This window comes from Triturus cristatus, chromosome 3_1, assembly GCF_964204655.1.
Source record: "Triturus cristatus chromosome 3_1, aTriCri1.1, whole genome shotgun sequence".
Taxonomy (NCBI): Eukaryota; Metazoa; Chordata; class Amphibia; order Caudata; family Salamandridae; genus Triturus; species Triturus cristatus.
Genome location: NC_140583.1, coordinates 215,411,417 through 215,424,198, shown reverse-complemented (window position 1 = coordinate 215,424,198; position 12,782 = coordinate 215,411,417). Strand labels below are relative to the sequence as shown.

Here is a 12,782-nt window from a genome sequence, read left to right as displayed (position 1 = left end):
TAACTCCTTCTATTCTAAGCTCAAGCAATGTATGAGCTCAGAAAGGCCTGTAGCTGCTAGAATGCAACTGTTTGAGAATGTAACTGTCTATCATATCCTACTGATGTAAGCATTTCTGTCTCCCCTCCCACTTTGCTGACAAAGTGATATCCATCTGCCCATGTTAGTCGATAGCTATTCCTGTGTATGTTTGTACCTTCTATTTGAGTCTACATGCTTACTCCGCAACAAACACAGTATATAAAGCCCATGGTCTGTGTATTCAAGTCACTACCTCCAGGAACACTTGAGGGTGTTGTATGGACGTGGTCTCACTCATGAGTGAATAAACTTGTTATTTTGAATTCCAGCTTCAGTGCCAATCTCTTCTTTGTTGGTTTAAGGACCCGTGGACAGATAAGTGGGCCACTAAAAAGGCTCATTTCCACACTAATGCCCTAGGTACCAGGGTTACCATTTACTAGGGACTTACAAGGGATACTGAATTTATGCAACAATAGGTACAGTTTGGGGAAAGAGCTCTGTCTCAGGGGACCTGGTTGGGAGGGAGCCTTTGCACTACCAGTCGAAATGACATCATTTTCCAGGGAAAAAATGGGGGCTAACCATGTACAAAAGAGGTACTTTCCTACAAAGGGCAACTGCCAGTTGAAGCATCTCCGTCAAGATGTTCATCTTGAAAGCCACGGAGGGCAGCGTAAGGTCCAGCACCTCGACCGCCCTCCTCAATACCATGGTTAAAGAGGCACCCTCATCCGTAGCCATGGTAGAGTATCTGGGGAGGTGTCCAGACCACTGGCATCAACCAATTCCTCAAACCAGTCCATATTGGGGTCCAGGAGCTGGTATTTTTCAGGGTCCAGTGTCCCTTTCCAATCTTCTCCAAGTCCTAGCCCATAGAAATAGGGCTCCCGCTCCGGCCTGGAGGTAATCGCTCCAGTCAATACCGAAGTTGGGTGACGCTCTCTTTCCCAGTTTCCATGTCAGAATCGGGGATAAGAATGGGGGTGGTGCCAAAGCACGGACAGTGAGATCGGCACTGGGGAAAGCTGAGGTGGCTTGACCGGTGCCAGTCTGGATCCATCTGTGGATCCAAGGAACCAGACTGGCACCAAGGGCGGATGTACCGTTGGGGAAAAAGTAGGGGTCCTTCCCAAACCTGCATGACTCAAAGAAGCTCCAGTGGGGAGGGGCCGTCCAAATATGAGGTGTATGGCCTCATAAAATTCTCGAGCTCTGGCTGCCTGTCCTACTTGGTCAGTGGGAACTGCATCTTCTGTCATGAAATGATTGTGCGGTTTGCTGGCCGGGGTGGCTGGGCGTGTATGGAAGTCATTGGAAACCCCTTCCATGGCCACAAAGCAGACAGAAGTCGAACTGGGGTTGATGAAGGGCCAATGACAGGCCAAAAGACCTGGACGTAGCTCTATCCTTACAGCGCTTGAGCACAGAGTCCACCTACTCTCCAGCTGAGAGAGATCAAAGAGCATTCAATGAGTGAGGCCTGGAGGTCCTCCGAAAAGCCAGTGGTTCTCTTTCAGGCATGGTGCCAAAGGGCCAATGATGATGAAATCGCTCTGCCCAGCGAGTCGGTTGTATCAGCCCACGTCGTATGATGAAGTTGGCTGCGCCACTTCCATCAGCAACTGCTTGAGAAAGTATGGCTTGGGCCTCTTCCGAGGCCATGAGCAGCACTTCCGCAAACAAGTCCCAGATGGTATGGGAGTATCGGCCCAAGATGCATGCGGTGTTCACCAACTGCAGTGCCAGACTGGTGGAAGAAAACATACTCTTCCCGAAGGAATCCAGACTTCTGGATTCCCTGTCCGATGGAGTGGTAGGGAATCCGCTGAAGTTAACCTTGGAGGTGAAGGACTGGACCACCAAGGTCTATGGCTGGGGTGCTTTGTGAGAAACTGGAATCCTCTGGGGCAGGTTGATAGCAGCAGGCAATAGTTCTATGCACAGGAGCCCATGTGTAGGGCTTGGACCAGGCTTCGAGTAGGACATCCGTAAAGGCTTCATTAAGTGAGATCAATGGTTCTGTGGAGGCAACTCCAAGCTGAAGCACCTCCGTCAAGACATTTGTCTTGACTGCCACTGAGGGTAGTGTACATTCCAGGACCTCAGATGCCTTATCCAACACCATTGTGAAACAGGCACCTTCCTCTGTAGTCATGGTAGGGAAAGAGACCAGGCCAGTGTCTGGGGAAGTTTCCAGTCCTGGCATCCGCTAGATCCTTGTACCAGTTGCCCTCTGTCTCTTCAAAGTGGTATTCATAATGGTTCGCAGACCCTCCCCATTCATCCCCAATCCAACCTTATCATACGAATAAGGCACTGGCTACATAATGGGAAGTCTGCTACTTGTTGGCGCTGGACGACGTCCGTCTGGCTCCATGTCGGGATGATGATGGGGATGGTGCTTCCGTGGGTTGCCTGCAGTGCCGGCACTGGAGTAGGTGCCGGGGAAGTTCAAGGAGGCTCGAACAGCGCCGCTCTGGATCTATCAACGGATCTTTGGGGGCCCAAATGGCACTGGGGTGAACCCACCAGTGGGAGAGCAGTAGGGGCCCCTCCCGAACCAGCGGGCCCAAAGGCGCTACAGCAGGAACGAGCCACCCAAATATGAGGTGCATAGCCTCATAAAATTCACGGAACTGGGTGAGTATCACTCCGGCTTCCAGAAACTAGGAGGCACGGAGACGGCCCAGGCTCAAGGTCCACCATAGAGCTAGGCCTTGAGTGCTGACACTCCCCCGTCAAATGACTTCGACGGACGTGGCGAAGTTGAAGATCTCTTAGACTTCTTGCTCTGCCTGTGCTTGTGAAACTTACCCGATTTTCTTGATGGCCTCGACTGTGACGAGTGCTTGGAGTGGCTTTGCAACCGATCTCGAAACCTTCCTCTCAACCGAAATCGTGAGCGTTGCAGAGTCAAGGAGCTCCAGGGATCACTTCCTCGAGGCCTCTGGTTGTATGGCACGGAAAATCGATGCAGGTCTTGACGTCGTGGTTGCGCTCCAAACACTAGAGGCACACCAAATGTGGGTCCGTGACCGACATCTGTCGGTGACAGATGCCACAGGGCTTGTGACCTGATTTCCTATACGACATCCTCGATGAACCAGGAGACAAACAGTCGAAAAATTATTGAAAAAAAGTCGAAAACAGGTCAGTCAAAAAAGACCCTTCTCTGGATCTATGCTGACTAGCACAGAAAGAAAATAACTGACATCAGCGTACTGGGAAGGCGCCTATATAGACATCGTGCACGTTCCTTCTGGTGTCGACAATGCCACACAGAGCCAAGCTACGCGACCTACTGCAGACAGGGGTACAGCACACAAAAAAATTCTGGATCCAGTCTGACGCCTTGGGAACATTCTAAGGTAAGAATCTGCGGCTAGATATCTCTACCAAATAGCACAACTTTTCCGACATTTACTTCAGCAGCATCCTGATCTATCTAAAATCATTACATTTTGAGGCAGAAAGGGTTTATCATTTATTAACTACTAGGATACTATTGTTTTCATCACTTTATAAACACAGTTGGGACCGAAGTTGAATACAAATCCACGAATGAGCGGGTCACGTGACTTATAAAAGGAGAACCACAAATCAAGCCAACCTCTTGGCAGATAGAAACTTTTAGCATGGCTTACACTTGAAAGTTTGCATGCACTTAGGTGAAACTTTCTTCTTTCTAAAACCTTTGAACAGGCAGACTTCAGGAGTCTGCACTGTGAGGATTGGAACACGACAGCAAGTAATTCAAAGAAAAGCACTGCATTTTTACACTTCAGTGCACAATGTTGTAAAGCACAGATAAAAATCACTATTAAAACGCTGGGTAGACATTTCCGTTCTTAAAGGAAGACTCTACTTCGTCTAATGAAGACTATATAGGAGCATTTTCAACTAATGATCCTCTCAAACCGAATGGAATGCATGCTTACTAAGCAAAAATAAAAGCTATAGAAAAAAGTACATTTTCCAACAAAAAGGTATGTTTTCTAGTTTAAAAAATTACTTTCTAGAACCTTGCATGTTCCATAGCGCATAGTTGAAATTGATTTTCTCTAGCTCAAAGCAATGGGTGCTATTTTGGTTTAAAAGCAAGCATCTTCACTACAAAAGTAATCTCTAGCTGACAAGAAATTATGATTTCTTATAATAAAACATTTTTTGTCAAAGAGAATGTGTTTTATGTAGCTAAAAGTGTGTCCAATAATTGAATCAAAATAAAGAAAGTTGTCTAGCTGAAAGAATATATGAACTGTAACTGAAAATTATGTTCTCCAACTAAAGCGTGCATAATTACTCACTGAAAGGACCATGTGTTAAGCAACAGAATGGAAATACGATTTCCAGATAAAATAAAATGATGTTCTGTGATCGAAAATAAAGCCTGTTCTAGAGCTGGAAATGTAGATTAAATATAGCACTGGACAAAACATGAAACATATCACTGAGGTTGGTAACAATAAACATCTGTTATTCAACGCTCACATCGCCCAAGCAGTGAATGTGCGCTTTAAAAATATGTGTTCTGTTATGGTCATAAATGCTAGACAATTAAAACGACGCATAGAACAGGACGTTTCATGATAACCAGCAACTTAATTACTATATTTTTAAATAGCTATTTAGTAAAAAAGATCGGATTTTCAGTAATGGCCCATTGATGGTGCATCAAAAATAGCAATGTTCTCATTCAAATGTATCCCTTCATTAAAGTTTGATATTTTAATAAACAAAAACGAGAGATTTTATGTTGGCTCCTAGTGGCAGTCGTGCGTGTATTCGTGGTGTCACTGCTAAAATTAAAACTTAATCCATTTTTTTAAACTATTTTTTTTTACTGTTCCTGCCATGCTCTGCTCTCCAATTTCACTTCTGAAAAAACACAACTTGTCAAATCTTAAGAGTTTTTTTCGGACCGAAAAAACTCCCATTAAGAGTGAAAAAGAACTCAAAGCGCAACCATATGGTGCATGCCATGGCTGATATTTCAGCCCATCCACTCGACTATAACAAAGTTTTCATAAAATCGATGAGGAGCCCACACGGCACCACTCTTTGAAACATTTTTAATTTGGAGAAAAAAAAATTCTCTCATAAGGAAGAACTCGGATCTCTGCTCTGGTTTAAGAGCTGCATGAAAACATCTCATATCTGAATACATTTTGAGCGCCTATGTCTTTAAGTTAAAACCTGCAATGTCACCTCTGACCACTTGTTCTTATTCCTTTATGATTTAAATGATGACGCGATGATGAACCATTAAAAACAGTTCTTTTACTGCTTAAAGCAGTGACTGTTGCTGTGTTAATTAATGAGTGACCGCAATGTTCCTCCAAAACGGTGTAAGATCATGCAAGGAGGCCCTAATGTTCATCTACACTACCACAGTGCTGATGGACCTTGCATGAATTGGCAAGTTCCATGCGCCAGCTGGAAGGACTCTAGGAACAATGCAAGAATTGTTGATGAAAGTAAATAAAACATGAGATGAAATTAATTATTTATGAATGTAAGTTATATAATATGTATTGTTTTTATATTAAATGTGGATTGTAATAATTTTTATTAATTATGCAATAAATTTGAACTTGAGATGCTGATCAACTACTGTGGCGGCAACACTGGCACCATATGATTCTATAAACCATTCACCTGTACTACTGTTCATTCTTTTACATTGTACATTTTATTTTGGGTGGAGTACTGTTTTTCAATTTATCCTGCCCACGCATACAATAATTACATGCATGCCTGCATGACACAACATCGCACCCTCACGCACTTATTTCTTTCAGCTCTGCCCAGTATATAGGTCACACATGTTTTTACAATTTTATATAACTTTTATAATTAGATGTCTGTTTTATGACGTAACACACACTGTATTTGTAAATGATTTTAGGTAATCATACAATAAAGAATTTATCATTTTAACAGCACCGCGGGCTTCATTTACCACAGGTTCTACACGTAAACTATAGGATCTGTTTAAGGCCGTACATCCACTGTCAGAGCCAGTGTTATGACGGGTCGCCTCTGGGATCTGGATAAGTGTGATGTTGAAAAAGCAGGTCTCTGTCAAGCGTTGCAATGCCATTCTAAAGGTATATTGTGTGCTATAGTTTGGTACTGTTCAAAGATAACAACACAAGATTGAAGGAACTTAAAAGTTATTAAAAGAACTGGAGGACTGTCCGTAAACATTGCGAGTACCCATGGAACAGAACAAATACGTGTTGCCAAAAATAACAGATATATAAGCACATGCATCAATGTAAAAACCGGTCGCAAACGGGCAGATTCTCAGAATCTGCCCCTTTGCGACCGGTATTTTTGCATTTGGGATGCATCCTCCCAAATGCAAAAATCGCAATTTAAGGAATCTCTAAATTGCGATTCCTTAAATTGCGATTGCATTTAAGGAATCCCAAATTGAGATTCCTTAAATGCTATGCATGAAAGTGAAAAAATTAGCGATTTCGCTAATAGGGGGAGCAAATTACCATGAAGTTGAACTTCACGGTAATTTGCAAAAACTTTGAAAAATGCATTTTTCAAAGTTTCATGTTGCGCACACACATGCCCTTAGAGCATGTGTGTGTGCAACATATGTTCACAGATCAATTTCAGGGGTGCAATAGGGTGTCATTTTGACACCCTTGAAATTGCATGAGCAATTTGCGAGTAACTACTGGTACTCGCAAATTGCTCATGCAATCTCCAGTTCATTCCTATGGGCCTGGAGGCCCACATGAATGAATGGGACGGCATTCCTTAATTGCGACTCGCAATTTGCGAGTCGCAATTAAGGAATTTGTAGGATTTGCTATTTTTATAGCGATTCCTACATGCATAGGCTTTTGCAATTCCTTAATTGCGATTCCTTAAAAATCGCAATTAAGGAATCGCAAAAGTCTTTGTTGATGCATGTGCCAGATAATGTTTACCTTTAACCGAGACTATTAAAATCAATCTTCTTTACCCCAAATAATTATTGGTGTGCATATCAGACCCTAAGGTACCACATCCAACAGAACCTCTGAACGCAAAAGTGCTGTTCGAACACATTTAAAATGTTCGCACCACTAGACACACTGGATCCCACGCAGCATAGAGACTATGAAGCTGGTAAATGCAGCAAGGCAGCGGCTCACGCCCTTCTGCCCCGCATGCAGCCGCCGCAAGCATTACACTGCAGATAGACGCATCAACGCAAAGACGTCTGCCGCGGGAGCTCATGGGAAGCGCGCGAGAACTAAGACACGCTCGCGCGTCCTACCTGCAGGAAGGAGGCTAGCAGCACGCAGTTCATCTCCTGCTCCAGGATGACCTTGTTCTGCGGGTTGTTGAAGCAGGCCGCCACCAGGGACGGGAAGAGCACCTTGACGAGGCGCGGGTCGCTGAAGTACTGGAAGGGCAGCTGGCAGAGCTTCTGCAGCACGGTGGGCTGGCGGCCAGACTGCACAATCACCTGAAACACGACCACACAAACAGGGAACGTTACTGGGGCAGGGCTGAGTGCAGTCACGGCAGCAATCTTATCGAGAAATCCCGCCCAGGCGTCCTTCTTAAAAGGAGAGGGAAAGCACGTTACATCAACTTGGAAATAACAGAGAGATACTTAATAAAACGAGGAAGGAGGCGCTTCAGTTTTCACGCTCTATGGCTTAAAATAATAATAGTGACTTAAGGCCATCAGGAAACATTTTTTATGTTTTTTTCTTTGTAATAGAACGATTTGTTCTGTTTGTACGAGTCAATAGAACTGCCTTTGTAGTACTATCGCTGGAGGACAACCTGTGAAATGTACATGGTATACATAGAACCCAAAGCCAAGGTTGCATTTCATGCAGACTGACAAATATATGTCCAAAATAAACAGCCGCACCGTATATCTTACGGAGCTCGACGCACTGATCTCCTGAAAGTACTATTAACATTACAAGCATCGAAGGATTTATGTTATTAGTAGATTTCATAAAAAATGTGGCAACTCTTACAGGGCACCGTCTACGCCCGACACGCAATTCAGAGTCATTGAAATCAAAGGCGGCCACAAATAGAGCGCACCTTCAAAGCTCTCAATTAAAAGGTTAAACAGGACAGGTTCGTCGGCCGACTTACCAAAAAAGGTCAGCAAGGACGAGTGTTTGAAATCACCTAAACCACTGACTTACTTACGGTGGTCTCCCCCCAGCAGTCTCTACAATTCTCTTATGACTGCAGTGAGAGGATCTCCCTAAGAGAAGTGTGGCTATGGCTATCAGGTGAAAATCAGATATCGAGATGTCACAAATAGAGCGACTCTCTTTGCTACCGATCAATTAAAATATCTAGCTCGACTTTTCACACACCTTGCACATGTGAATCCTGTAAGAGAAAGTCTCCTGAATGGCAGCCTGCCCATGAAAAACCAGCCATTACAAAACAGTACAACTCCCAGTCTACCTTAATTCCGCCCTTAGCTGAAAGTGAAAGGACGGTGTCACCTTTACTTGTGGTTTCTGGGAATGATTTATTTGTGGTGGGACTGATAATAACTGGGAGCCAGTCGGTACTCCTTCCTTCCTGGTTTCCCCATGCCCCCTGAGCCTCTATGGAGCTGTGTTTGTGACATTTATTTGTAGTTAATAGTAACAGTATTCTGGGAAAACGAGAGGCTGGCGGTTAACACCTAAAACTTGTACAGGGCATTTTTTAACGACGTTTCAGACACCCACATACTCTTACACTTTGGTTTAAGCAGTAAACATTGTTTTTTAAATGCTTATTCACACAGTTACAGAAAAAGTAACTGATCATCACATATAACCCGTTATCCAAGGGCTAAAATACTGTGCCAAAATGCTCAGCAGCTGCTCCTCAAGGGCTCTCGGAATTATATGACCAAGCATTACCAGTCCTGTTCAAGGACTCAGTGACTGTATCATCAATGTAAATCCCTACTGTTCAAGGGCTTTGGGACTAAGCCACAAAGTCCAACATTTGCTAGAAATAACATTCTGGGACTGTATGATCATGTAAAATCTGTGCGGTTCAAATCTGGGTCATGTGTAACAAAAGGCAACCAAGATATCTGCTTTTACTGATCTTTGTATTTATTTGACACATTAAGTAGTTACAACTCTCAACATTGTATTGTGTTCCAAAATCATAAAGTCGAGCTCGAGCAGCATTTAAAAAGAAAACACATTTTAACATTTTATCACACGTTTTGGACGATTCTTCCACACTACAAAGCAAAAAAAAAAAAAAAATACAGGTTTTCAGCTTATCACTTATCGTTCACGTCCAAAACAGATAAACTAGATTTCCCCCTCTAAAATAAAGCCAGAGGGCAAATAAACATCACATCATGTTCAGATGTATACATCAATCCAGTTCTACTGACAATTGTGTTGTCCCCCAAGAAACTTAGTCCTTGCACCAAGGATTTCAGACTTTGGGACTCGAGCAATCCCAGACCTTAAGAACTTCCTCATCTGGGTCAGATGAGGCAGGTAAAATGACAAGGGTGAAAAACACTTTGGCATTTATATTTACCATTGAGTTAGAGACTGGTTTAAACTCTTAAGGACTTGGCTTTAAAATGTAAGGTTTTTTAAAAGGTGAAAAGAGGTAACGTTATAACAAAGAACGAATGGGATATCCAGTTGTTGAGCACCCGGACAGGAAGGATATTTAGACTGTGGTACAGATTGGACTGGAAAATTTCAGCAGTAGGAGAAAACATACACAATATGGCACATGGTACTATCACATTTGTTCAAAATGGAGCAGGGGATGGAATGTAATGGGAGGGATAACATTTATTACAAAAACAATGTAACCTCCTAATCCCATTCTCCAGTGGCTTATGCCAATCCAATTTAAGACCACATTGGCCTGATTCACTTCACGTTTTGTACGAAGGGAAAATTACATGCGCAGACATTCCCCCAACAAAAGATGCATCGCAACTCGGAGACTTAGGGTCTGTGCAAATCTACAAACACAAATTGCACTTTTATCAGTGGGAAACCTGCTAGATAGACGGACTTTTGTGACAGAGTTGAGAACATGGATGTTCTCTGGGGAATAACAACTGAAAATGTTGAGAACCCCCACAACACTGTAACTCGGTGGGCGTTCAGTAGCTTTTGCAAATCATTTTTAAGTCTAAGTGCACACTGCAGAGACAAACTTTCTGTTCGGTGTAAGTGCTTCAGTACAAGAGGAAAGAGGCACTGAACTACCACCCTTCTTTCTCCCAACCCGAGAAGTTTATATTGAGCTGTCAGAAAATGGATATGTTCGCATGGAACATGGTTTCCATGCGAAGGGAAAAAAAACCGAAACAAAAATATGTCTGCATCTGTCCATTTACACTAACCTTACAACTGTGCAGGGTTAGCTCTGACAAGATTGCGCCGGTCAGTTCTGTGAATTACAAAAACTAAGTAAACTGATGCAAATTGTAGGCACTCACCTATGTCAATACAGATTTACTAATTTACATATTTTTTTAAACTCAGCCATTATACTTGGTGATAATGCTAGGCAGTTCAAATAACGTTAATTCACCCATTGTTATAGATATGAAAGCTGAATTATCACAGAACCAGTCTTATTCCTTTGTTTTATACCTAATGTGTCGAATCACACCTAATTTAAGGCTTTATTAGGAGCAAGTAGAAGAATATTAAAAGTCATTAATTTTTGAAGCGTGTAAATAATGAAACCACGGCCACAGCCTAAGGCGCATAGCCATGCTACTGCAAGTAAGCATGTCCCATAATATATGTTATTTAGAACAAGTGTGTTAATGTACATTCATACATTCGTTGCTGCAGTGAAAAGCTCAAATTCCAAGACGTTATCATACCACAAGTTACTGCCTTACAGCTTCCATAATACTTTACAAATGAAAATATGTGGGTGCGTACTCCTGTGGCTTAGTCTACAAAATCATGTTTTTCTGCATGGAATCTATTATTTTCGTTCTGGGTCTGCTCAGTTACATCTGCTTATAGCTTCTATAATTGTAAGAAAATGGCATACACCATGCAAGCAGACGTGAGTCACTGCCACAACACACAATCAACTACCCACAATTAACAATGGCCACAGAGAAGCATTTCACGCTCACCATCTCTTAGTGTATATATCTATATCTATATATATCTAGATATCTATCTATATATATCTAGATATCTATCTATATCTATATATATATATATATATATATATATATTATCTACTGGCGGTCGCCAGTAGATAATTATAGTTACAACCTAGTTTCCATAGGAAATCTCAAAATTCTATTTTGAATAACTTTGGCGCCGGTTGACGAATCCTCGCGAAATTTTCAAAACTAATGGGGCGCTCCGTTCAGCTCCTACCCTTAAAGTCTCGGGGTGATTCGTCAAGCGGGGGCCGAGAAAAAAGGGGGGTCCCAAAACGCGTTTTCCCCATGCGTTTTTCCATAGGACCTTTAGACACAGCTACAGCCCGAACGGCTGAACAGAGTTACTTGAAATTTGGCAGAGAGGTAGCCATAAGGTCAAGGAAGTGCCTTTTGCAGGTCTGGTGTAAATCTGTTCAGTATTTCCTGAGAAAATAGCATTTAAAAGCATATCAATATCTATACGCGCGCACCGTGCGTGAGCGCAATTCTGATTGGTTGTTAGATGTCGATAAACATTCGAATCGGTCGAAACCAGGAAGTGTCGGCCGCCATTTTGTCTCTCGCAGTCTGAGGGGGTGAAAAAAAAAAGGTGGAGAACGTGAAAAGGGGGCAGAGTGGACAGTTCCTGACCCCCTAGCCTTGGTTAGGGGGTCACAGAAGGACCCCCAAGGGAGAAAAAAACATTTTTTGGAAAAAAAAAAAAATCGCGAGGTGCGCGCATGGCACGCACTACGACCCGTGGGTGCTCGGTGCGCGAAGCGCACGGTGCGCCCACAGCGCGCGCACGTAGCGCGCACCTCGCGATTTAAAAAAAAATAAAAAATTCATGGTGCGCGCGCGGTGAAAAACCTGAAAAAAAAAAAAATAATAAATAACTTAGCATTTAAAAAAACCGTACAAATTCACTGAAAAAACCATAGGGTTCACACACGTTATAGTTACGAATTAGCATTTAAAAAAACCTTGCAAATTCACTTAAAAAACCATAGGTTTCACACATGTTATAGTTAGCTGGACATTTCACTCGTAAAAAACCAATGAAATTCCCCCGTTATAGTTAGTGCAGGCAACTATAACTCAATCCTCTGCTGATGACGTCAGATATTACATCACTGATGACATATGTGTCTTTATGAAAAATAAATATTTGTAATATATGTATAGCTAAAGATTAATGGAAGAAGACATGGGTAAATAAGTGTCTAAATACAGTGATGTAATATCTGATGTCATCAGCAGAGGATTGCGGTCGCGTGAGTTATATTTGCCTGCACTAACTATAACGGGGGAATTTCATTGTTTTTTTACGAGTGAAATGTCCAGCTAACTATAACATGTGGGAAACCTATGGTTTTTTAAGTGAATATATATATATATATATATATATATATATGCATCCACCTCCACCGTCCTCTGAAACTTCCCTTCCGCAGGGAACAAACGGATGTGGACCCTCGTTTTCGTGCTGGAATTATTTAGTTTGTTGTTTAGTCACCACAATTGCCATGACACGTTTCGGCCCGACACGTTCTTGATCACATGACGCGCTCTGGGAGTCACATTACTCTTTTTTAAGTGCTAGGTG

At 42.6% G+C, this 12,782-nt stretch overlaps 1 protein-coding gene across 3 annotated transcripts in view; it reads right to left on the bottom strand.

The window, feature by feature from the left end:
• SCAPER (S-phase cyclin A associated protein in the ER) overlaps positions 1–12,782 on the bottom strand; it is a 3,109,515-nt gene that overhangs the window by 78,041 nt on the left and 3,018,692 nt on the right. For all 3 annotated transcript variants that reach the window (XM_085643688.1, XM_085643687.1, XM_085643686.1), the window contains exon 30: positions 7,310–7,501. In XM_085643688.1, coding sequence (XP_085499814.1) covers positions 7,310–7,501 — 192 coding nt within the window. The remainder of the gene's footprint in view (positions 1–7,309; positions 7,502–12,782) is intronic.